This window comes from Neoarius graeffei, chromosome 26 (assembly GCF_027579695.1).
Source record: "Neoarius graeffei isolate fNeoGra1 chromosome 26, fNeoGra1.pri, whole genome shotgun sequence".
In the NCBI taxonomy this organism is placed as follows: domain Eukaryota; kingdom Metazoa; phylum Chordata; class Actinopteri; order Siluriformes; family Ariidae; genus Neoarius; species Neoarius graeffei.
The window spans coordinates 13,088,950-13,114,092 of record NC_083594.1 but is presented as its reverse complement, the minus strand read 5'-3'; the positions used below and the strand labels follow the sequence as shown (position 1 = coordinate 13,114,092).

The 25,143-nt window shown below is 43.0% G+C and overlaps 1 protein-coding gene across 2 annotated transcripts; it reads right to left on the bottom strand.

Moving 5' to 3' along the window:
• Window positions 1–84: 84 nt before the first annotated feature.
• gmppb (GDP-mannose pyrophosphorylase B) lies at window positions 85–24,280 on the bottom strand. 2 transcript variants are annotated; one of them, XM_060910750.1, is made up of 10 exons: window positions 24,155–24,280; window positions 23,040–23,259; window positions 18,191–18,271; window positions 17,953–18,001; window positions 10,782–10,924; window positions 9,917–10,075; window positions 9,651–9,729; window positions 5,239–5,366; window positions 4,180–4,362; window positions 85–1,886 (listed from the first exon to the last, which is right to left on the bottom strand). In XM_060910750.1, the coding sequence occupies exons 2-10, from the start codon at window positions 23,166–23,168 to the stop codon at window positions 1,755–1,757; spliced, it is 1,083 nt and encodes a 360-aa protein (XP_060766733.1). In that variant the 5' UTR covers window positions 23,169–23,259; window positions 24,155–24,280; the 3' UTR covers window positions 85–1,754. The 2 variants fall into 2 exon arrangements, with proteins under 2 accessions (XP_060766733.1, XP_060766734.1); XM_060910751.1 differs by lacking the exon at window positions 24,155–24,280 and adding an exon at window positions 23,705–23,765.
• Between the last annotated feature and the right edge of the window lie 863 nt (window positions 24,281–25,143).

The following is a 25,143-nucleotide window of genomic DNA, read 5'->3' as shown; positions in this document are numbered from 1 at the left end:
GGATTTTACCCTGATGAAGACTTAATACCCGACATGTGGCAATACGAAAAAGATTATGCAACAGAGAAAGAAAGACCAGAATGATTGCTTGTATTGTTTATATTAATTCTGATTTAAAAAAAAAAAAAAAACACCACATCATTAAAAGTGTTCATACTGTTTGGGCTGACATTTTAGTGGTCACACTCAAATACTTCACCGTCAGTTCAAATTAACACGATGCATTCCAGTATTTGTTCAGGTTCATTTTCACTACAATCGCACAAGCTGAGAGCATACATGATTTAGAACATGGAAATAAGTGGAGAGCGATGAGCTCGGCTAACGTCGCGGCATGATTTTCCTTTTCTCTGACTGTGGCTTCATCTGCTCCATTCCACGTAAAAGGAGTACTCCTTTCTTTTTTTTTTTAAACATTGAAATATTTCTTCAACCTAATCTCTACCTACTACTGCATTTCTGTACATACGTAATATTTTATATAAAATATCGAAACAGTGATGGAAAATTCTCTAATTTCTGTCTCCTCTTAAGACTTTTAATCAAAAGAGTGTAATACCTGTAGGTTTGAATTCACATTACACACTATATGGCCAAAAGTATGTGGACACCTGACCATCATTACATTACAGGCATTTAGCAGACACTCTTTTCCAGAGCGACGTACAACATACCCAAAGCGGCCTGCGGAGCAGTTAGGGGTTAGGTGCCTTGCTCAAGGGCACATCAGCCATTCCGGCTCATCCAGGGAATTGAACCGGCGACCTTTTGGTTCCAAAGCTGCTTCTCTGTCCATTAGAGAATGGATGACACATACATATGGTTCTTATGACGTGGTGTGGCATATAGCCGTGGAATGACAATTTCTCCTCAATGCAGCTAAATCTGTCCCACCATGACAATGCTGCTGGGCACAAAGCGAGCTCCATGAACACAGTTTGGAGTGGAAGAACCCACTGAACACCTTTGGGATGAACTGGAACGCAATGACTGCACCCCAGGCGCAAATCCCCACAGCAGCGCTTCAAAATCTACAGGAAACCCTTCGTGAAAGTGTGGAGCTTATTATAACCGCAAAGGAGGGGAACAAGTCAATACTGATGGTTTTGAGACGGGATTTAAGACGCTCAGGTGTCCATATACTTTTGCCACATAGTGTACAATCACATACTTTTACAACTTGCCTTCGATTTCCATGATAAGTGAATTTCAAACGAACAAGTCAGAACTTCTGTTTTGTTTTTTCCTAAATACAGAATCGTTCTACATACGTGGTAATCGCACATACTGTACCCTACATGCAGTGGGTAGAGATTAGGTTGAAATATGCCTGAATATTCCTTGAAGCTGGGTTTTGTGGACACTACGGCATCGAGTTTGAAGCTTTACTTAGCTCAAATGTGTACTCTAGGTATAGATTCATACCTACACATTGCACAGACAATCCTATTATTAGTAAGGAAAAAGACGAAACGAAGACAAGTTGCATAAGAGACACCGGCACTCCGCTTTTAAGGCAAGGTGACCCACCCTTTCTGTTCATATACACAAAAGAACTCTCGGCAAACCTTCATCTCGACGGTTAAATACGGGAACGTCACCGCCCATCCTGTACAATACTTACAACGTATTTATGACCCTCCCATTTTGTTTTGTTTTTTTGTCCATGCTAAACTTCCAAGCAACGTCACATAGTGCTCGCACTCTCCTGATACACCACACTCAGGCATGAAGTACAAGAACGTGTGTGATTTCTACATGATGATGCGAGGGTCAGGCACAGAGTCCGTGATGGATTTATGGGGCAAAACGTTCGCGCCGTTGATGTAGAGCTCGTCCTTGACGATCACGTCCTCGCCCAGAACCGTCACGTTCTCCATTCGTACCTGAAAGAGGAACAGGACAGAATGGAATCACAAGCACTTAGCGTCTTAACGACATCAAAGCCGTAACCAAGCGATTGAGCATGTCTACATGTACATTCACCGGCCACTTTATTAGGAACACCCGTCCACCTGCTGTTTTATGCAGTTTTCTAAATCGGCCGATCCACTGACAGCAGCACGATGCGTCAAATCATGAGCTTCAGTTAATGTTCAAACGTCAGAATGGGGGAAAAACTGTGATCTCAAAGTGTGACTTCCACTGCGGCACTGTGGGTGTTGGTGCTAATCAGATGGACCGGTTTGAGTCAGCGAGCGACAGCTCTGTGGGTGGAAACGCCTTGTTGATAAGCGAGGGTCAGAGGAACATGGACAGATTGGTTCGAGCTGTCAGGAAGAACATAGCAACTCTTTACAACTGTGGTGAGCAGAAAAGCATCTCAGCATGCAACAGAAGACCACATTGGGTTCCACTCCTGCAGCCAAGAACACGGACCTTAGAACGAAGAACAAGTTCCTATTAAAGTAGCCAGTGAAAAAGTATAAGAATCGAGCAGCCTGTATCTATTGCCGCTTTTCCACTACCGACGCGGCTGAGTTGGGCTGAGCCGTGCGGTGCTGAGTTGGGCTGAATTGAGCTGAGTGGGGCTGCTGGACTTGCATTTCGACTACAACCGCGCTGAACCGTGCTGGCTGGAAGTGGGTGGACACATTGGGTGGAGTTAGCGAAAGTGGGTGGACGTCACGTGATGTCGTTAGGCGGCGCAAACAGTGACATCGGTGATCTTTTAAGCGGTAGTCTCACGACCCGGATAGTAAACAATAAACATGGAGGACATGGAGTCGTTAGTGTTGCTGGTCTTGGTGCTGTGGCTTGTTGTCACCGACAACGCCAACAGATACTGGCAAGAGCGTATAGATGAGGCGAGGTGCATAAGGCTTCAGAAATTCTCGTAATTCTTCTTCCGGGTTTACGGTGTTTACAGATCCCAGCATGCTCGCGGGGCGTGTGTGGGCATGTGAGGACACTCCTCCTCACCAATCAGTGCACAGGGGAGTGTCTCCTCACGCCCCTAGCCCCACTCGGCTCGGTTTGGCTCGCTTCAGCCCCACTCCAAAACTGTGCGAGTTTTGGGTGCCGAGTCGGGCTGAAGCGAGCTGAGTCGTGCTGCTCCGAGGTAGTCGAAACGCAAGCCGTGTCGGGCTGAAGTGAGCTGAAAAAGGGTAGTGGAAAAGGGCCATAATGCTACTCTCAGGTCAGCGTACAAGGTCAGCTTCCACAAACATCTCTTCATCTGGCTCCCAGCCTGTTCGAAAGACGGTTATGCCACATGGCTTAATCCAGAACCGTCTTAAAATAGAGCCTGAAGTGATAACACATGCAACGAGCCGCTAATATTAGCATGTGGCAGGTGCAATGCAGAATTTAAAATACTATAGAGAACAAGTGAAGACCATCAGGTGGATGCTGATCACATGCCAAGTTGACATTAAAGTCCCAGTGGCTATAATGTAAAATATTAACGAGAAAATCCCAACAGATTATACTGATCTGACTGATCCGAATGAGCATGAATTAATATTATAACGAGCAGGCTTGACTGGCAGCTCGGTGTCTACGATTCTCAGGCTCCTACATCAAACAGGAACACACACAAATATAGAGCATCAGGATTCAACAATACATAAGAAAAACTGTCGCTTATCCTCAGAAGCTCCGCCCACAATCCTCAGCGTGACTGATAATCTTTTGTACGCTTTTCTGGCCACAAGCTTCAGAATGCTCAGGGCTGAAATCTGATTGGCTTTCATCGTTCTGTACGGAAGACACTTTCAAATTTTCAAAACTGGGAGGGGGGGGGATTCTGCCTTATTTTTTAACGTGCGTTTGTAATTATTGTTGCGTAAACGAGAATCTCATGCATTTGCGGCAGGCAACACGAACAACAAGCGATCACGGTCCCGTTGTCTTGTTTTTCTTGGCTCACGATAATTTCACAGATCAAATGTCACCTAGATAAAGCTGGAACGAACCAAAAGAAAGTGTCCTTCACGTCTCGTGTAATTTCCTTTGCTCTTCAGCAAACCGACTCCCATATCGCCAAAGCAAGGATTTTAAAAAATCCTAAATGTTAAATGATAAACATTATAGACGCACTTGGTTTTAGATATGATACGTAGGTGCATTTTGCGAGATGGCATTAGTCATTGTATGGTTACAAGAAAAAAAGCAGTCGATCCACATCGAGTCTGATAACAGTAGAGCACTACAGAGAGTTACAGTACGAGTCCTCACCCACTGTCCTACAGACGAGCTCCAGCCCACGATGCATGACTCGAGCCAGGAGTGTGAGCGGATGTGAGCTCCCCTGAGCACGGTGCAGCGTTTGATCCTGACGCCGTCTTCCAGCACCACACCAGCGCCGATGGTCACGTTGGGTCCGATTGTGCAGTTCTCCCCAATCACCGCTGTTGGGTCCTGTACAATAAAAAAAAGTGCTCATTTAAAATTCCCTCAGTGGTGTAATAGGCCAGTTGCAGGAATTGGTCAAGTGTCAGTTTTCCCCATAGCAACAAGCCCGTGGTGGGCAAGCTAACTTGACATTCCTTGACAACCATAAGAGTTTGACTGGCGATGCGAAGCAATCCATTTCTATAATACCCGTTTTTATCTTTTCCCCTGTCTTTTTTGACCCGGATTTTCGTGTGTACTTGGAAAAAGTTTGTGGTTTCAACTTCTGTCGTAAGTTAAAGCGAATCATTGGCCGTAAAAGAGTTTTTTGGACTCAAGTTGGTCGCCGCGGAAAGAAATTCACGTGCGAAATGGCGGATTTCTCAGGTATATTTATAACTTATAATTTCTCCTTTTCTACCTTTATCATTCGCTTAATGTGTGAAGATTCTTGAAAATAAATACAGATATATCTGTAGATGTGTTTTTAGCCGATAAGAAGCACATTTATTCCCCAATGATTCGCTTTAACTTACGACAGAAGTTAAAACTACAAACTTTTTCCAAGTACGCACGAAAATTCGGGTCAAAAAAGACAGGAGAAAAGATAAAAACAGCTATTATAGAACTGGATTGCTTCGCATCGCCAGTCAAACTCTTATGGTTGTCAAGGAATGTCAAGTTAGCTTGCCCACCACGGGCTTGTTGCTGTGGGGCAAATTGACACGTGACCAATTCCTGCAAATGGCCCATTTATCTCCAAAATGTTTCAAAATGTAAAATGTTTGAAACTAGAATAGAGGAATGAAGTCATGCTGCCACCTAGTGGACATAAGACTGTGTTTAAAATCAGCAAACAAACAAAGAAAATCATTTGCAGTCTGTAGTGTGTACGTTTCTTACCACTAACACATTGCCGAGGAAGCCTGGTCCAGTGCGGAGCCTCTCGGGCGCGTGCTGTCTGACGGACTGCAGGTACATACACATCCCGGTCAGGAAGTCTTTAGGCTGACCGATGTCCATCCAGAACCCTGATATAAACACACACACACACGTTATTCATGTATATGAAGGTCTTCGGTCATCCAGGTCGTGATGAATCTCAGCAACAGGATGATATAACTCCGAAATTGTTTCATTCCTAGACATTAAAATTAATTTAATTTTCAATCCCGATATACAGAGATTAAAAACAAACCTTTCCATTAAGCCTCATCTCAAACAAGCCAAAAAAAAATTTAATTAATTCACATCCTTTTACTCTTACCCTAAATCAACCAAGATTCGTCAGTTCATTAGTTGAGCACTGAACGCACCAGCTTAGTTTTTGTACAAACGTTTAGATGTTGCTAAACCAGGGGCAAAGACAGGTTTTTAATTTGGGCACCATGGCAAGGCAAGGCAAGTTTATTTATATAGCACATTTCATACACAGTGGCAGTTCAATGTGCTTTACAGAAGTAAAAGCAAAACAGTAAACAAGAGAAAATAAAATTACATAAAATAAATGGGGAAGAAAATTAATAAGAATTAAACAATCTCATCTCATTATCTCTAGCCGCTTTATCCTTCTACAGGGTCGCAGGCAAGCTGGAGCCTATCCCAGCTGACTACGGGCGAAAGGCGGGGTACACCCTGGACAAGTCGCCAGGTCATCACAGGGCTGACACATAGACACAGACAACCATTCACACTCTCATTCACACCTACGCTCAATTTAGAGTCACCAGTTAACCTAACCTGCATGTCTTTGGACTGTGGGGGAAACCGGAGCACCCGGAGGAAACCCACGCGGACACGGGGAGAACATGCAAACTCCACACAGAAAGGCCCTCGCCAGACCCGGGGTTCGAACCCAGGACCTTCTTGCTGTGAGGCGACAGCGCTAACCACTACACCACCGTGCCGCCCGAATTAAACAATAGTAGAAATAAAATAATAAAATGAGATAAAAATTCAATAAAAAAAAACAGCAGAATAAAATAGAATAAAAGTTAAGTAAAATTTAAAACATGGAGAGACTGTAAAAGTAAAGAGTTTAAAACATGTAGAGATGGCAATATTAATAATTTAGCAGAAAGCATCTGAAAACAGCTTGGTCTTTAGTCTAGATTTGAAGCTGCCAACAGCAGGAGCATTTCTGATGTCCTCTGGCAGTTGGTTCCATAGCTGCACTGCATAGTAGCTAAAAGCTGCTTCACCACACTTTGTTTTAACAACAGGTTTTAACAGTAAATTTTTCTGCTGCGATCTGGTAGATCTGATTGGGTTAGGCCGCCGCAACATATCAGAGAGGTAATTGGGGCCTGTACCATTTAGAGATTTGTACACCAGCAGCAATGCTTTAAAGTCAATTCTGTAGCTTACTGGAAGCCAGTGAAGGGACCTTAGAATTGGAGTAATGTGCTCTGTTCTTTTTGTTCGTGTGAGAACCCAAGCTGCTGCATTTTGAACCAGCTGAAGTCGTTTGATGGTCTTTTTTGGCAGGCCTGTGAAAAGGCCATTGCAGTAATCAACCCTACTAGAGATGAAGGCATGTATAAGTTTTTCCAGATCATGTTTTGACATAAGTCCTCTTAGTTTGGAAATGTTTTTTAGGTGATAAAATGCCGTTTTAGTGATTGCTTTCATGTGCCTGTCAAAGTTTAGCTCGCTGTCAATGAAAACACCAAGATTTTTAACCATTTCTTTTGTTTTAATCCCCTTTGTGTCAAGAATAGTGGTAATCCTGAGTCTTTCATCTTTTTCCCCAAATAGAATTATTTCTGTTTTATCTGTGTTCAGCTGAAGAAAATTTTGTGACATCCAGTTGTTGATTTGGTCGATACACTGGTAGAGACATTCAAGGGGGGCATAATCATTAGGTGATCGAGCAAGATAAATTTGGGTGTCATCTGCATAGCAGTGATATAAAATTGAATTGTTCTTGATAATTTGCCCAAGTGGGAGCATATAAAGGTTGAATAGTAATGGTCCAAGAATCGAACCCTGGGGGACACCACAGGTCAAGGACATTGACGTTGAGGTAGAATTTCCCATGGTAACAAAGAAGCTTCTATCTTTTAAGTATGATTTTAACCAATTGATAACTTTACCAGTCAACTCAACCCAATGTTCAAGTCGATATAGCAGTATGTTGTGATCAACAGTATGGCGAGCGTAGCGAGCCAAAATTTTATTTTTTTTTTACTATTTTCGCACGTAGCGTACCAAAAATTGACGCATCATTTTTAGTAATTTTTTTAACCAATTATAAATATATCGAGCAATAAAAATAATAGAAATTACATAATCATGTGCAAGTATAAAGTAGTGCTGTATCTAAAAAGTCAAAAGTTTTTTCCAACATTCTGAATAAATAAAAAAGAAAAATAGTTCATGAATTTTTTATATGCATGAAAAATGGGAAACAATATGTAATATCAATCTATTTGCACAAGAGTATGGGCAGCAAAAAACTTTAAAATCTCAAACAGTGAAACACTAATGATCTAGAACAATCAAAATATCAAAAATATGACATATGTATCTGTCTAAATTAAGCTACTGACACATATCGAAAAAGCTAGAATGTGTCAATTCAACAATATATCAATTAAAACAAAACAAGATATCAATATATAATATAACCACATAAAAAATCAAGTACTAGATATAATAGCTTATGCTATATTTTGTAAGCCTAATTATGATCACAGCATCTATTTGGGCGCACATCTATTTCAATTCAACTTCCAGTATAATTTGGTATAAATTAATTTGGGCATAAATGGGATAAAAATAATTTTCACTTAAGTTTAAAAATAAGCTGGTACAAAGCAGATTACATAAAAGTCTCACATAAAATATGTAATAAAAATCCTTAGCGGGCGGCACGGTGGTGTAGTGGTTAGCGCTGTCGCCTCACAGCAAGAAGGTCCGGGTTCGAGCCCCGGGGCCGGCGAGGGCCTTTCTGTGCGGAGTTTGCATGTTCTCCCCGTGTCCGCGTGGGTTTCCTCCGGGTGCTCCGGTTTCCCCCACAGCCCAAAGACATGCAGGTTAGGCTAACTGGTGACTCTAAATTGACCGTAGGTGTGAATGTGAGTGTGAATGGTTGTCTGTGTCTATGTGTCAGCCCTGTGATGACCTGGCGACTTGTCCAGGGTGTACCCCGCCTTTCGCCCGTAGTCAGCTGGGATAGGCTCCAGCTTGCCTGCGACCCTGTAGAAGGATAAAGCGGCTAGAGATAATGAGATGAGATGAAAAATCCTTAGCGTACCTGGCAACTGTTGCAGACGACAAGTCAACGACCTCAACCTTGTCAACAATATCGTCTGATGTCTTCTGACTGTTCTGTCGTGTGATAAACCTCCCCATTCCCCCGCCTGGAGACTTAACAATGCCATCGATTGTGCGTTTTCCATGAATATATGAACTGCTGTTCTTATTACGTGATTTACCAGTTGTCTTAGGTCTACCACGACCCGACATGACGACCACGTGTCAATCTATACTATCAACAGTATCACAAACCGACAGCCACGTGTTCTCATGAATCGTTGAGAATTTCACAACATAAACAAAAGTAGTATATTTTACGACATTCAGACGTCAGAGACTCGGACACGGTTTACGGTAATCGCTAGACGCATTTCATGTTCACGTCACGTTATGAAGCAACTGAACAACAAATTGAAATATATATATGCCAAAAAATGACATTTAACAATAATTTAAAAATATTTTGGGTTCTCCACCCTTATGAAACAGGATTTTTTCTTCTAATTTGGGCGATTTTCGTATGTTCTATTTTGGGCCTTTTGACAAGCCCGTAATTTGGGCCGTTATACGGTATGTAATTGGGGCTGTATTTGCCCTTGTAAACCATCACAAAGTCCCCTTACAACACACGTACTGTGGTGTTCGTAATCTCAATCTGACAAGCTCACACCATTCCTGACAGTGGATGAGTCTGTGTCCTGGATGTTATCGATAAAACAGAGAAATTGCATCATTTGGTATCTCTCCATACATGGTATCAGACTCCGGTACACAAAAACTGTATATTAGAAGATGATAATCTGGCTTCAATCTGATTTCTAAATTTGGTTTAATCCGAATATGTAATAGACCCGTTTACGTACAGATGCTGTTACTGAGCCAAACAAACAATGTCCTTTGTGGTACATGCGGCCATAAGTGTTTATAATTATTATTAGATTATCTAAATAATCTAATCTACATCATGCCTGGTGGCCTACATTTGAGGTTAAAGGGAAAACAGAACAGAGTAGACGGATGTTCGAGAGACGTTAAAAGGGTGTGTGCGGAAGTACCTTGAAGCTCCATGGCATAAAGCTGTCCTTCCTCAGCCATAACCGGGAAAATCTCCTTCTCAATAGAGGTGGGGCGCAACTGTAGAACACCAGACACAGTGAAATAAATAAGGAATAAGACACAGTGTGCGCTGTTAAAGGAAAATAATCAAATGAGGGGGTCATGTGATTTGTAACCATCTAGAGGTTGATGGTTTTATGATAGAAAATTAATCGAATTCAACAGCGCTGTTGCAGAAGGAGTTTGACCAGGGTTTCAGCCGGACCTGTATTCTCCTCAGCATGCTCGGGCTGAAGATGTACATTCCGGCGTTGATCTTGTTGGAGACGAACACCTGCGGCTTCTCGACGAAGCGGTGAATGCAGCCCGTCTCTCCCTCGTACACAACAACGCCGTACTTGGATGGCTCCTCCACTTTAGTGACCTGAAACATCAGAGTTATGGATGTGACAGCTGAATGGTGAGAGGAGCAACTCTGGGACCAGAAGCTTGCTGGTTTGAGTCTCTGGAGCAAGGCACCTAACTGCTCCCCAAGCTGCTCTGGGTATGCTGTACGTCACTCTGGATGAGAGCGTCTGCTAAATGCCATTAACCCCTTCGCTGCCTTTGGACAAGTCACGTACGTCATGAAATCTTTTACCGCTGTGCCTTATGACGGAAGAATGTTTTAGGCATCGACTGTAATTCATACGTCCCACTGTGACGTAAAAGTAATGTGCCATGTAAGGTACATAAAAGGAGGTGTTTATGACGAGTAGCGTACGTCATAAGGCACAGCGGTAAAAGATTTCATGATGTACGGTACATGACTCGTCCAAGGGCATTGAAGGGGTTAATGTAATGTAATTAACTCGTACAGATTGCAGGAATAATAAAAGAGATAAATACATAAATGACAGATCATTACTGGCTGATTTTAAGGGAAAGATCAACCTTAGTAGCCAAGATGATGGATTACCGTACTATTAGTTTATGGAAGATGGTCATTTTCAGCTCATGACATGGCTCACGTAACTTATTGTGGTGCGTGTTCGAGGGAGGAAACAATCCTTCCTGGAGATAAGGCTAATATTTTTGCCCACTTTGCTACACTATAGTTTAAAAAAAAAACATGATGTTGCATGACTTACGACAATGGTGCCTTCTTTGCCGTGGTTCTTGTGGAATTTAAGCATATCCTCGAAGGGGAAGTCACAGATCACGTCACTGTTGAGCACGAAAAACGGCTCGTCGCTATCCGTCAGCAGTTCACGAGCCAGAGCGAGAGGACCAGCTGAATGACAGACATGCGGAAACAAAAACGTTCATTAAAACTTGTGCTCAGGGATGAACCGATCCTAATCCCCCTTCCTTTTCAATATCAGAGATCCATAAACTGGCCAGTACCACATACCAGTGGCGTGCACAGATAGACACGAGGTGGTGCTCAAGCACCTGCCCCTCTGCCCTCTGTCCAAAAAAGTACCCTTTTGAATTTTTTTTTTACAGTTTATTGAGGCCAATGTCGACATGATCTTTTAGAAAAGCCGCGGCATTAAAAGTGTGTGTGAAAATAATGTGCCCCCTCCGCACACACACCGGACCTCTGTCTCTCTTGCTCGGTCACGTGAACAAGCGTGCAGTGCATTCAACGTGAGGTTGCAGCAGCATAGCGTCCTGGAAGCCACGGCCTTGTCGTAGCGCAGACAACACATCGGGCAGTCAGTCAGCTCTTCCCCTGCCCCACCAGCCAGGTAACACATGAATCGAGTGAAAATGTATTGTTTGCCCTCTAAGCCCAAGCTGTAATTATTTTGTCGTGAAGTAGCCCGTCGCATACAGAAACAACTGCACATGGCAGCCTTTGCCAGCTTATTTGCTCCCTTTCCATATGGAGAAACAAACTGAACAACATTTTAAATGTAGCCTAAACCATTGAGGCAACCCCACTCTCCATCAATTCCCACCTGTTTTTATAACATGATTAAGAATATCACGTTATGCTAGTATGCACGCCGTTATGCAAATAAAGGAGAGCTCCGTTGAGCCCATTGAGGCCCTGTCCACACGGCAACGGATTCAGGTGACTCCGATACAATTGCTTATCGTTTAGGCCTGGCGTCCACACGGCACCGGCGTTTTGGGTGCCCAAAACGCAATCTTTTTGAGAATGGGTTCCAGAGTGGAAAGATCTGGCAACGTTGCCGTTGTGAAGTCGTCTGGATGAGTAGAACGGATTTGTTTACGATGACGTCACAACCACATGACTGTGAGTGCTTCACGCCGGGTAGAAGTGTAATGAACTCGATGCGAGTTGTCAACAAATCCTATAACTTGGTTCATGAAACGCGCTTACAAAATATTTTCACTGTGAATATTTATTGTGTAATGGTGCAAAGTGAGAGAGAGAGAGAGAGAGAGAGAGAGAGAGAGAGAGAGACTCTGCCCTTAGGGCAGAGTCAATCCCGCCAGCAAAAATAGGGAAAAACAGGAGCGATCTCACCTCTTCAGATGTTGGTTTAAATCCTACAATACATTCCTCAAAAAGGGCGTAGAAGAACAAATTAATCCATCAACGTGTAGCATTCAATTTATTCCGGACCATTAAAGACGCCGCCTTCCGCGTAGAATCATACGTCATCCTCGCCGCCATATTGGATAGGTCAAAGCGGAGAATAAAGATTAGCTGCGTTTAACTGTACCAACAGGTCTGCCGTCCAAACGAGATCACATGGGATTACCTTTCACAGGTGAGACTGGAAAAATACTTTTCATTGTATTTGGTCATTATAATGTAATTTTACGAACAGATTTTCCTGACTTTGTGGCTAATATGAAGTCTCGCGCATAATAGTTTATGCGCATGCGTCCTTACTTCTTCTATTGTTCTGGTGTCTCCGAAGGGACCGTCTTACAGCGCCCCTAGAGGTGTGGCATGTGTATTGCATCGTTTTCAGCAAGCGTTGCGTTGCCATATGGACCTGATACGAGTGTGTATATTTCGTTACAAATTTTAAGATGATCTCATGGAAATCTGTGAATAAACACAGTCTTGAGACTCAAGTCAGTGACGGGAAGATCAGACTTTCAGACTTTATCAGACTTTTTAAAGATGGAACTACAGAAAAATACCCAAAACTTTGATATGATTATGAACACAAGAAGAGGGTTAAATCTCAGACTTTTATAATAAGGTGTTCCACATGCGCAAAAAAAGTGCCCTTTTTTCCCCCCAGAGCACTTGCCCCCCAAAATGTCTGTGCACGCCACTGCCACATACCGACATCCTCATGACGACACAGTAAGCTTACGGGAGTCATTTATTCATTCCTGCCGTGTCTAATATATACACCTGGGAATCTAAAACATACATATACTGTGCAAAAGTCTTACAAACTTCATTACAGACTTCTATGTTATCGAGTCAGTACAAAAACATTTCAGGAGTTCCAAACATTCATTTCCCATGTGCCCAAGACTCATACATTTCACACGATTCTGAGCATTTTTGGCACAAATCCCATTGAACCTTCTCTCAAGAGCTTTCGTTCGCGTCTAGCATTCGGCTCCGTACAGCAGTACGCTCTCCACTGAAGCTGATTTTCACCGCTTGACTTGGACTGGACTTCCATATCACGGATAATTTATTCACGGCTGCCCATGCTAGTGCGATTCTTACTCCGATGTCTTTACTGGAGCTGATAATCCAAGACCCCGGGTATTTGAAGTCTTCCACACAGTTCAATAGTTGGCCTTTTTTATGCCTCCGCCACCGTAAGGTGCAGGAGGCATTATGTTTTTGGGTTGTCCGTCTGTCCGTGCGTCCGTCCGTCCCGAAACCTTCCGCCCGTCCGTCCCGAAACCTTGTGAACGCGATATCTCAAAGGCTAATGAAAGGAATTTCACCAAACTTTCACCATTTGTGCGCTTTGGGACAAACATGAACTGATTGGATTTTGAGATCAAAAGGTCTAAGGTCACTGTGAGGTCAAATGTCTGTCCGAAAACCTTGTGAACACAATGTCTCCAAGGCTAATACAAGTAATTTCACCAGGTCATGATTACTATGAGGTCAAATGTCCATCGCCAAATCACAACTTAAGACGTGTCATCTACCAGGTGGAGGCGTCCCCATCGACGCCGTTGGCATCGAGTTCCATCTAGTTTGATGTTAAATCACCTTCGGGTTGATCGAATCTCATATATTCAGTCTTTGACATGAAGACCTACAAGTTTTGCAGCCTCTTCTACTTTAAGAAGGAGCAGCTGGGCTTCAGCAATGGGATTAGAAGCCAGTGCAATATCATCAGCCACGTCAGTACGTGTCAAAATCTCTGCAGGACGTCTGCTACTTTGTCTTGGGTTAAACACGAATCCGGTGTCTTCAGGTTTGTCGGTAGTGATTCTCATTGCATAGTCAAGTGCTCATACATGTCAACCTTTGGTCACTCAAACCTGCATAACCAACCTCCAAAATCCGTATTTCCCTTATAAAATCCTTATAAGATGCAAATTAAAATAATCTACCTAAAATTTGAATGATAATTAACAAGGATATATCCCAGTTACTTTTTATTCAATATTAATAACAATAAACCTTCAGAATGAATACAAAGCTCCAATGTTTGACAAAAACACAAAGTGTCACTCTAATGTTCTGAATTGTACTCCATGACTAGCCTGGGCCCGCCCATCCTAAGTGTGACGCAACACGAGGGCCTGTTGCGAGCTTAGTCTGGCAAGGCAAGCTATCTACAGCTCTTCCAAGCTCCCGAAAAATCGGGAGCCAATCAACTTTGAGCATCTCCAACGGCCCTGGGTAGAGGCGTGTTCAAGGCACTGACGTAGTAGAACTGCGACCGGAAGCCATAGATTGTTTACAGAATCTATGCCGGAAGCGCTTCATTCACTAGAAACATTACGAACATGGAGCAAGTTCTCATTGAAAACGGAGCAAAGAGCAGCCCTGGAGGTATTTATTGAAAGGAAGGACGTTTTCGCCTTGCTCCCGACCGGCTTCGGTAAGAGTTTAATCTACCAGTTAGCCCCGTCGTGTCACATACGTCAGAGGAAAGAGTGATGTGATTGGTTTAAGCTTCGTCACAGCCTTTTCTGGCTTCGACCAGTAGCAAACTGAGGCATTTCAGGGAGGCGGGTCAACCACGCACTTTGGGAAACGGTTGGGCTTAATATCTTTGCCAAACCAAATGATCGCAGAGCTTTGAAGTCGCGTTAGCCAGACTACTCCATGACAGCTTTTTTAGCAGTCTGCACCAATACCTCACGAGGCTGCATGTCACAGCAAGTGTCTGTGTTGATCTTGCCGGACTGCCCATTCAGAATCTTTTCAGTCGCTAGTGAAAGTCGCTCAGGTGGAAATATGCGTTTCAAACAAAATGTTACTTCCCGGTTGGCGGGATTCTCGCAATGCGGTGTGCGCATGATCAAAAGCGGAACGAAGTCTCGCTACCACAAGATAACGTGCGATTTCATAAGACTCTTTACTGGCTGTCTGTGGTGTACAGTACGTTTGTAAATGTTATGCGCTCTTTTATCATCGTGGGAATTGATTATAGCTCTAAATAAATATTGAAGTTTTTTTAAAGAATCTGTATAACTTTATTTGTACGCCCGTATACTGCATTTATTGAATCAAATCCGTATAAAATACGGACATTCCGTATAGGTTGACATGTATGAGTGTTATAATGAACAGGAACGGAGCTAAGGTATCTTCTTGCAATACACCATGTGCAGGGTCACGGGCGAGCTGAAGCCTATCCCAGCTGACTATGCACGAGAGGCGGGGTGCACCCTGGACAAGTTACCACATCGTCACAGGGCTGATACATAGAGACACACAACCACTCGCGGTCAATTTAGAGCCACCAATTATCCTAACCTGCATGTCTTTGGACTGTGAGAGAAATCCACACAGACACGAGGAGAAAACGCAAACTCCACACAGAAAGGCCCTCGTCGGCCACTGGGCTCGAACCCAGAACCTTCTTGCTGTGAGGTGACAGTGCTAACCATGACACCACCGTGCCGCCCCCCTATAAAAGCATGTCCTCGTGTATTATATACGAGTAGCTATTTGAAAGTAGAATTTCGACTAGGATAAAATTAATTGCAGATATGTTGAATTGACGTTTCTACAAGTCAAATGTAATAATACGATTTTTTTTTTTTACGCGAAATCAACTTTCCACAGACATGATCTTGACGTGCTGTTGGAGTTGTGTCCTGTGTTTATGGGAAATGTTCGGGTTGCTCAAAATTATGCATGTACACTGAATAAAACATCAGTGAAATGATAATATATTAAATCAGCTCCATTACTGAGCTACTGGTTCAGGCCAACAGTGGCGTGGGTACTGATGCTCTCGGACTGCTACTCAGCAAGGATTATTAAAGGATATGGGACATGAAACATAAATGCACGCTATATCAGTTTCTTTCCATTAAAAATACGAATTAATTGCATCAACAAATACAAAATCATCTATTAAATTCAGCAAAATCGTTATATTCGTGATGATTATATGGCATTTCTGCTCGACTTCCGATATGCATTTTCTACAACCGGAAGAGCCGCTGTCACGTGATCATCTCATCTCATCTCATCTCATTATCTCTAGCCGCTTTATCCTTCTACAGGGTCGCAGGCAAGCTGGAGCCTATCCCAGCTGACTATGGGCGAAAGGCGGGGTACACCCTGGACAAGTCGCCAGGTCATCACAGGGCTGACACATAGACACAGACAACCATTCACACTCACATTCACACCTACGGTCAATTTAGAGTCACCAGTTAACCTAACCTGCATGTCTTTGGACTGTGGGGGAAACCGGAGCACCCGGAGGAAACCCACGCGGACACGGGGAGAACATGCAAACTCCACACAGAAAGGCCCTCGCCGGCCCCGGGGCTCGAACCCAGGACCTTCTTGCTGTGAGGCGACAGCGCTAACCACTACACCACCGTGCCGCCCTGTCACGTGATCATACGTCACAAAAACTTTCGGGCACAGCACAAGCGGGTAGATGAACGGAGAAGTGGATGACAAGAAAATTGTTTTCATAGTCTTTAACGTACATTGGACATCATACATTGGACATCATGGTGTATTGTGCTGCTTATGGTTGCAATAATTCCAATGGGAAATGCCCTGGAGTAAGTTTTTTTGCATTCCCCAAGGACCCGAAGCTGAGGAAAGTGTGGGCTCACTACTGCCGGAGAAAAAAACTTTGCACCTACTGTTTCCCACAAACTGTGTTCGGACCATTTCACAGAGGATTCTTTCAACTTTAATACTCAGGTACTGAACGAAATTAATTGCCAAGCCAAATTTACCTTCACTCGGAGTTGTACCATTATTTTTTAGACAGGGTGGACGAACCAGGGCATTCGCCCGCCTGGCCGTGCCCGACGAGGAGTGCTCTCGGCCGGCTTGGGAGGCAGACGGCAGCCCCTCCTGGAAGTGTGGTTTTACCATGGGCCTCATGCGGAAAAATGCCGAGGTGCATTCGCTAAGTGTCTGAAAGCCGAGGTAAGGATTAGTATTATAATTTTGGGTGTACCAATTATTGATTATCATAATTCTGACTCGTTTCGCCATTTTGAATGTTTTCATCTCGGACTCTGGAAGCATTGTATCTCAATCAATCTCGAAAAATATCAGCAAAAAAAAAAAAAACTAGCTTGCAACGGACTTTAGCTAGATCTATGATGAACTTTCAATGTATGATACAAAAATAATACTTCTTTCAACAGATCATTAGCCTTTGAGCAGAATTGTTCTTAACTTACCAGGAAGTGTTATCGAGCCGACCGCTTTCAGTTTCATGGGGACTGAATGAACTCTCACCCTCAGAATCATCTGACCCGTCAGAGTAAAGACAAGATCCATGTTCATGTGAATTTCCAGCTATCGGTTCGAATTGATAGGGTCTAACTTCATATCTCTGTGAAACATCGGGAATGTCACTGTCGATGGTGTCCATTTCGGTAACCTGTTTACATTAGATTCCCAAGCGCTGGCTCCTTGGAAAGTTTTTGTTACGTCACGGGTCACGTGACCACCTAGCTCATTAACGAATCCTTGTTTTACGCTGATGTATAAAAAAAACTTGAATAATGTGACGATTTTCACATTTTTGACGCCCTGCAGTGATTTAGATGGCATTTCTTATGTCCTTTATACATAATTATACCCAGAAAAAAATCCATGTCCCATATCCTTTAATAATAATAATAATAATAATAGCAGCAATAAGTATTAAGTGTAGGTTTTAGGCCCAGAAGACAGAATTCACCCACCTGTCCCCAGTGGCTCCTTCTCATGGGAAAGGGAGATTTTTATTCCGAGCTGAGGAGGACAGAACAGCATGTTTTGAGATCATTATCTCCATTCCCTGTTAACCAGAGTAGCTTTATAACCTACACCGACTCTTGAATAGTCCGTATAATACATCTCAAATATTAATTATTAGAAAACATACATTTATTGAATACATGTTTCTTCATTTAAAGCAACTACGAGACCGAAGTGTCTTACTCTCTGCTCCTGTGCCTTCATTTCTCTTTCCAGAAGATCAGACATGTAGCTGACAGCCAGAATGACATGGCAGACTCCGGCCTGTACACATGCAGAAGACACAAAACATGCGGAAATTAGTACGATCATGTCCTCGATACAGTTTACCATGGTGCACTACGTTTTATTGCGAATGCCAAACCACGCACTCATCATTGCACTCTCTATGAGTTGACTGGTTTTAGCTCTCTCTCACTGCGCAGATGGATCCACTGGCGTATTTTTATCTATAAAGGTATTATTGGCAAATTGCCTTCATATCTTTCTAATCTACTGTCTCAAATGCACTCATCTTATAGTTTGCGTTCAAATAACATTATACTTTTACACTACGTTCACACTGCAAGGCTTAATGCTCAATTCCGATTTTTTTGTGAAATCCGATTTTTTTGCGAGGTCGTTCACATTAACAAATATATGCGACTTGTATGTGATCCTCAGTATGAACGAAAAGCGACCTAAAAGTGTTCCGCATGCGCATTGCAGGATACGACGACGTCAGACGCAGTGAGCATGGCCAGTGTTTACGGAAGTAACCGAAAGTTTCCTGTGTATGACAGTAGCCAGCATGGAGTACCTGGCGATGATGCAGTTGTTGTTGCGACGGAGCCAGAACATGCACAATAGCCTGATGTTAAGGAGGAGGTTGAGAAGGAAGAGGGCAAGGGTTTTGGCTCAGGCGTTCTGCGGGGTAGTGACTGCAACCTCCGTTCAAAGGAACATCAAAGCCATGTTGTTGTAACTTTTTTTGAGAGACCCGCCGCCTACTTCAGCGCAGAATAGTGACGTTTGTGGCTTGTTGATGACCTGTAAGTCCGATGAATGCGACCTGGCGGTTCAGACTGAAGTCGCATATGAAAAGATCGGATAGGAATCGGAATTAGGACCACATATCCAAACGGCCTGGGTCGGATTTGAAAAAAATCGGATCTGTGTCGTTCATATTGTCAATAAAAGATTGGATACAGGTCACATATGGGCGAAAAAATCGGATTTGAGTCACTTCAGCCTGCAGTGTGAACGTAGTGTTAGACACACCACGAACACAGACCGAGTTAGGTAAGACAGCTTTTAACTTTGCAGCTCCCTGGTGCTGGAATCTCCTTCAAAAAGATCTCAAGTTATCTGTTGCTATTCCTCTCAACCATTTTAAAAAGCTACTCAAACACCTTAGATCTGACAGTTGTAAATGCTTTCACTAATTAACCATTCAGTTATTTCTGTGTTGTGCGGGACTTGTCTTGATTTGCTTACTTGTTTTTGTATTTTAATCTCTCCAGTGTTATATATATATATATATATATATATATGTTTTGTTGAACCTGTTTTTATGTGTTCCGTTTCTATGTTTCGTCATACTTTGTGCAATGTCTGTATGTCAGGCTCCCTTGTAAAAGAGGCTGAATGTCTCAATGGGACTCACCCTGGTAAAATAAAGGTCAAATAAAAAAAAAAAATGTGTTTGCGATGTGAGTAAAGAGAATCGGAGAAAGAGTTTGAGCAAGGATTAGCACATTTGTTGAATTGATCACTATGACGTGCTATGGGACGGGTATTATTTGGCATGAGAAGCCACGGGTATGAAAAAGCACCGTCTTATGTTGCAGGGTTCCCCCTGGGTTCTGAAAAATATTCACTTTTTTCCTCGGAAAATAAAGTCAAAGACGCATTCTTCACTTTTTCTTAGTCTGGATTTTTTTCTTAGTTACTGACTTATCAGCGTGGACTTAAAGGAACAGTCCACCGTACTTCCATAATGAAATATGTTCTTCTCTGAATTGAGACGAGCTGCTCCGTACCTCTCCGAGCTTTGCGCGACCTCCCAGTCAGTCAGACGCGCTGTCACTCCTGTTAGCAATGTAGCTAGGCTCAGTATGGCCAATGGTATTTTTTGGGGCTGTAGTTAGATGCGACCAAACTCTTCCGCGTTTTTCCTGTTTACATAGGTTTACATGACCAGTGACATGAAACAAAGTTCAGTTACACAAATTGAAACGTGGCGATTTTCTATGCTATGGAAAGTCCGCACTATAATGACAGGCGTACTAACACCTTCTGCGCGCTTCGACAGCGCATTGATACCTTCACTCAGGAGAGGTGTGAGTACGCCTGTCATTATAGTGCGGACTTTCCATAGCATAGAAAATCGCCACGTTTCAATTTGTGTAACTGAACTTTGTTTCATGTCACTGGTCATATAAACCTATGTAAACAGGAAAAACGCGGAAGAGTTTGGTCGCATCTAACTACAGCCCCAAAAAATACCATTGGCCATGCTGAGCCTAGCTACATTGCTAACAGGAGTGACAGCGCGTCTGACTGACCGGGAGGTCGCACAAAGCTCGGAGAGGTACGGAGCAGCTCGTCTCAATTCAGAGAAGAACATATTTCATTATGGAAGTACAGTGGACTGTTCCTTTAATACAGGTTTATACCAACCAAACTGGCACAATTCAAATATTTGTACAGATACAGCTCAGCCGCTCCACTCCAGCATCTAATAAGAAAAGACTTGATTTTGGGCCCCCTGCGCACCTCATCTCATCTCATTATCTCTAGCCGCTTTATCCTGTTCTACAGGGTCGCAGGCAAGCTGGAGCCTATCCCAGCTGACTACGGGCGAAAGGCGGGGTACACCCTGGACAAGTCGCCAGGTCATCACAGGGCTGACACATAGACACAGACAACCATTCACACTCACATTCACACCTACGGTCAATTTAGAGTCACCAGTTAACCTAACCTGCATGTCTTTGGACTGTGGGGGAAACCGGAGCACCCGGAGGAAACCCACGCGGACACGGGGAGAACATGCAAACTCCGCACAGAAAGGCCCTCGCCGGCCACGGGGCTCGAACCCAGACCTTCTTGCTGTGAGGCGACAGCGCTAACCACTACACCACCGCGCCGCCCCCCCGCGCACCATCAAGCTAAAATAAACCTCTTTAGTTTGAACTTACTGAAGGTTCCTGTAGCATGGCCTTATTCAAAAGAGAGGTATTAGGACTCACTTTAGCCTTTACTTCAACAAGACTTGATTTACAGCGGAACAGAGTCAAGAAGAATCCGGCAACAGAATCCGAATTTCCTGTCAATTTACGAACAGAACGACACGCTGTTTTTTTTATCACGCGTTATCCCAAAGGCGTTTCTGTTCCAGCTATTGAAAAGAACAGGGACCAAGTCAAATTTTTCTGGGGCTTGGCACAGATAGGTTGGTGAGGTTATATCTAACTTTACAAGAAATATTAATCACCCACACACATTCAGAGGCTGTGACATCTTTATTAGTGATTTTTGCACTGCTCTTTTTAAATTTATGTACTTCACTTCAGTTTCCTAATTATCATCATCATCATCATCATCATCAATACCTATAATGTCTCAGGAAACTGACGCATGTGTCAACTGACTTTATCACTAGCAAGATTTATCATCAGTTTAATTAAAAAAAAAAAATTCTAACTTGCGTCTCTCCTTGAGGACCGCAAACACACCAATTCTAAGCTACATTATTATATTAGAACATTCAAAATCCCACATGACATCCAAGTCAGTTGTTTTCTATTAATCTCTTACTTTTCTGAGGGTGAAAATATCCGGGGCTGTAGCCCGAGCGATGGGGCCTAACGACGCCACACAACGCCGCCTGAAACAGAGCCCTTCAGTCGCTTGCCATCTGACAGCACTTTCACTTTGGCGGCTTTTTTTTTTTTTTTAAATCAATCAATCAATCATCGACTCCTGTATTACTGACACTGTCAATGTGCTAGGGGACGGAAGGGGCTCCGAGTGTGCCACCCTCGTGGCTGTCTCAGCCCTTAAATCATCTTCAGTGCTTGAAGAAGACCACCCAAAAAACTTCATCAGTTTAGACTGTGCCATTCTTGCAGAGATGATTACACCACCACACCAGGCTGATTAAAGTGCCATTCCACCATTGGATGTATTCTTTGGCATAAAATACAATATATTTTGACAACATATATAAACGGTATCACTAGATAGAGAAATCTTTTAGCTTCAAAATGATATATCAAACATAATTTTTTGACAACGACAAGTATATTAATTTTGCGACCAAAGTCACCTACCCTTTTAATTTCCGCACATGATGTCATCGGCAGGTTCCCCTTCTTGTGTACCACGTGACGTGGCACATATTATCAGCAATGGCGGATAGAACACGATAAAAATAATACCAATAAATCTAGCTAATACCAATAAATCTAGCTAACTGAAAGATTAACTCAATTTTTCGCAATTTTTTTGGCCCCCATATACGAGGAGAAATGACACTCTCACTTTGGGGGTTTCCTGGTCTAAAAACAGACTGACACGTGGTACACAAGAAGGGGAACCTGCCGATGACATCACGCGCGGAAATTAAAAGGGTAGGCGACTTTGGTCGCAAAATTAATATACTTGTCATTGTCAAAAAATTATGTTTGATATATCATTTTGAAGCTAAAAGATTTCTCTGTCTAGTCATGTTGTCATAAAATATATTGTATTTTATGCCAAAGAATACATCCAATGGTGGAATGCCACTTTAAGACGCACTGCGACTGGTCAAAAGTTTGGCGCTCATTTGGTCATTATGTGTAGTCGATGTTTATTAGCCGCAAGCATGTGCTAATCATTTACGCTCTTTACTGGGGTTGGATTTGGGCGAACGAAGGGATTTCTTTCAAAGGTGGCTCATGATATTGATAAAGATGACAAATACATTCGTCACTGATGGATCACGTTCGTCAATGACGAGCGCCAGCGGGAACCCTGCGCTGTAAGATCAAGCGCTTGCACCGACCTTGGCCAAAGCTTCCACCTGATGGAGCAGGATGGGTTTGTTGCAGAACTCCACCAGCGGCTTGGGCACACTGAGCGTGAGCGGCCGTAATCTTGTGCCGTATCCTCCGACAAGGATCAGAGCTTTCATGATGAGCAGGTAGAAAAGAACGTCGCAGTCAACTGCAGTCTGAATGAGCCGAGATGCACCGCAGCATCAGGTACAACAGGTAAAACCACACCTGTGATGGAGTCATAAAGGAAGGGCGAGTCAGCAGTACATACAACCCATTAGAACTTTTACCCCAGCAATGAAAACACTGCATATGAATTAATTTGTTTTACAATTTCTAATATTTTCAGGAAATGTTTGAAATGGCAAATAATTACACAGACTGTAATACTGTACAAAGAATGAGTCTTGTTGTGCTTAGAGACATTAAACATCATAAAATAAGTAACCAAGAGAAGAAAATACACAGCACTGCTATACTAGAACACATCTGCTATGATATGGATAATTTATACAAAATTATTACACTCTATATGATAGGAAAATATGCAAAAATATGACTATTTTCACAAATCAGTAGCTAAATCCCAAATGGAGTCATGCACCCTGGATTAGTGCACTACTCAGGATATGACGTAATGGGTTATACGCGCTATGTAGTGCACTACACTTACAACAAGAACCAATTTGGGATTCACCCTTCGACTTCTTCGTGAACAGTGTATAAAAATGGAGTTTGAGTGTCTGGTGAGTAAAATAAGAAGGGATATTGAGGATTAATTAGCAAATATGACTTAAAGTAGAAATTAAGAAGAAATAGTAACTTAATACTTTGCTAGTCAGTTCCTAAGGGATCTTATTTAGCATCTTAGCATCAATGCTAAACTGCTAAACGCAGCGTCGAGCTGTGAACAAACAGTAGATTTTTAGGATTTTTCTTCAAACGTGCCATTTGAATACCTGTTTTATTTTTATTTTTTTAATTAACCACAGTTATGTTACAGAGAAGTGTGTCAGTCAGTAAACTTATGAAGCTTGTCAGATCTTCAGCCTCATTTAAAAAAAATAAATAAATAATAATAATAATAATAATAAAATGAATAATTTGTCAAGTTTTATCTCACCGTAATTCAGAGCAAGTGACCTCCTGCACCTGAGACACCCGGATTAACAACAACAAAAAAAATCAATAAACGCTGAGTTTCTCACCAGGATCCAAGAGGAGTGGGCGTGGTCTCGTGACGTCAACACTCGGAGCAGGTCATTGGACTGTACCATTATCTGAGAGGGAACGCGTTCATTCAGAACACTCATTTGTGAATTATTCTTATTCTCATTCCAGTTCTTCTTCTGCTTCTGCTTCTTCTTCCTCAGTTCCTATTCTTCTTCTTGAGTTTCTTTGCAAGAAATATGTGGAAGCCTGTTTCCACCACTTGCAAAAAAGTCAATTTCATAATAATAAGAATAAGATAGCTTTTTATTATCCCACAAGGGGAAATTTACATTGTTACAGCAGCAAAATATCCATCCATCCATCCATCCATCCATCCATTATCTGTAGCCGCTTTATCCTGTTCTACAGGGTCGCAGGCAAGCTGGAGCCTATCCCAGCTGACTACGGGCGAAAGGCGGGGTACACCCTGGACAAGTCGCCAGGTCATCACAGGGCTGACACATAGACACAGACAACCATTCACACTCACATTCACACCTACGCTCAATTTAGAGTCACCAGTTAACCTAACCTGCATGTCTTTGGACTGTGGGGGAAACCGGAGCACCCGGAGGAAACCCACGGGGAGAACATGCAAACTCCGCACAGAAAGGCCCTCGCCGGCCACGGGGCTCGAACCCGGACCTTCTTGCTGTGAGGTGACAGCACTAACCACTACGCTGCCGAGCTGAAGCACAGTCTCATCTCATTATCTCTAGCCGCTTTATCCTTCTACAGGGTCGCAGGCAAGCTGGAGCCTATCCCAGCTGACTACGGGCGAAAGGCAGGGTACACCCTGGACAAGTCGCCAGGTCATCACAGGGCTGACACATAGACACAGGCAACCATTCACACTCACATTCACACCTACGGTCAATTTAGAGCCACCAGTTAACCTAA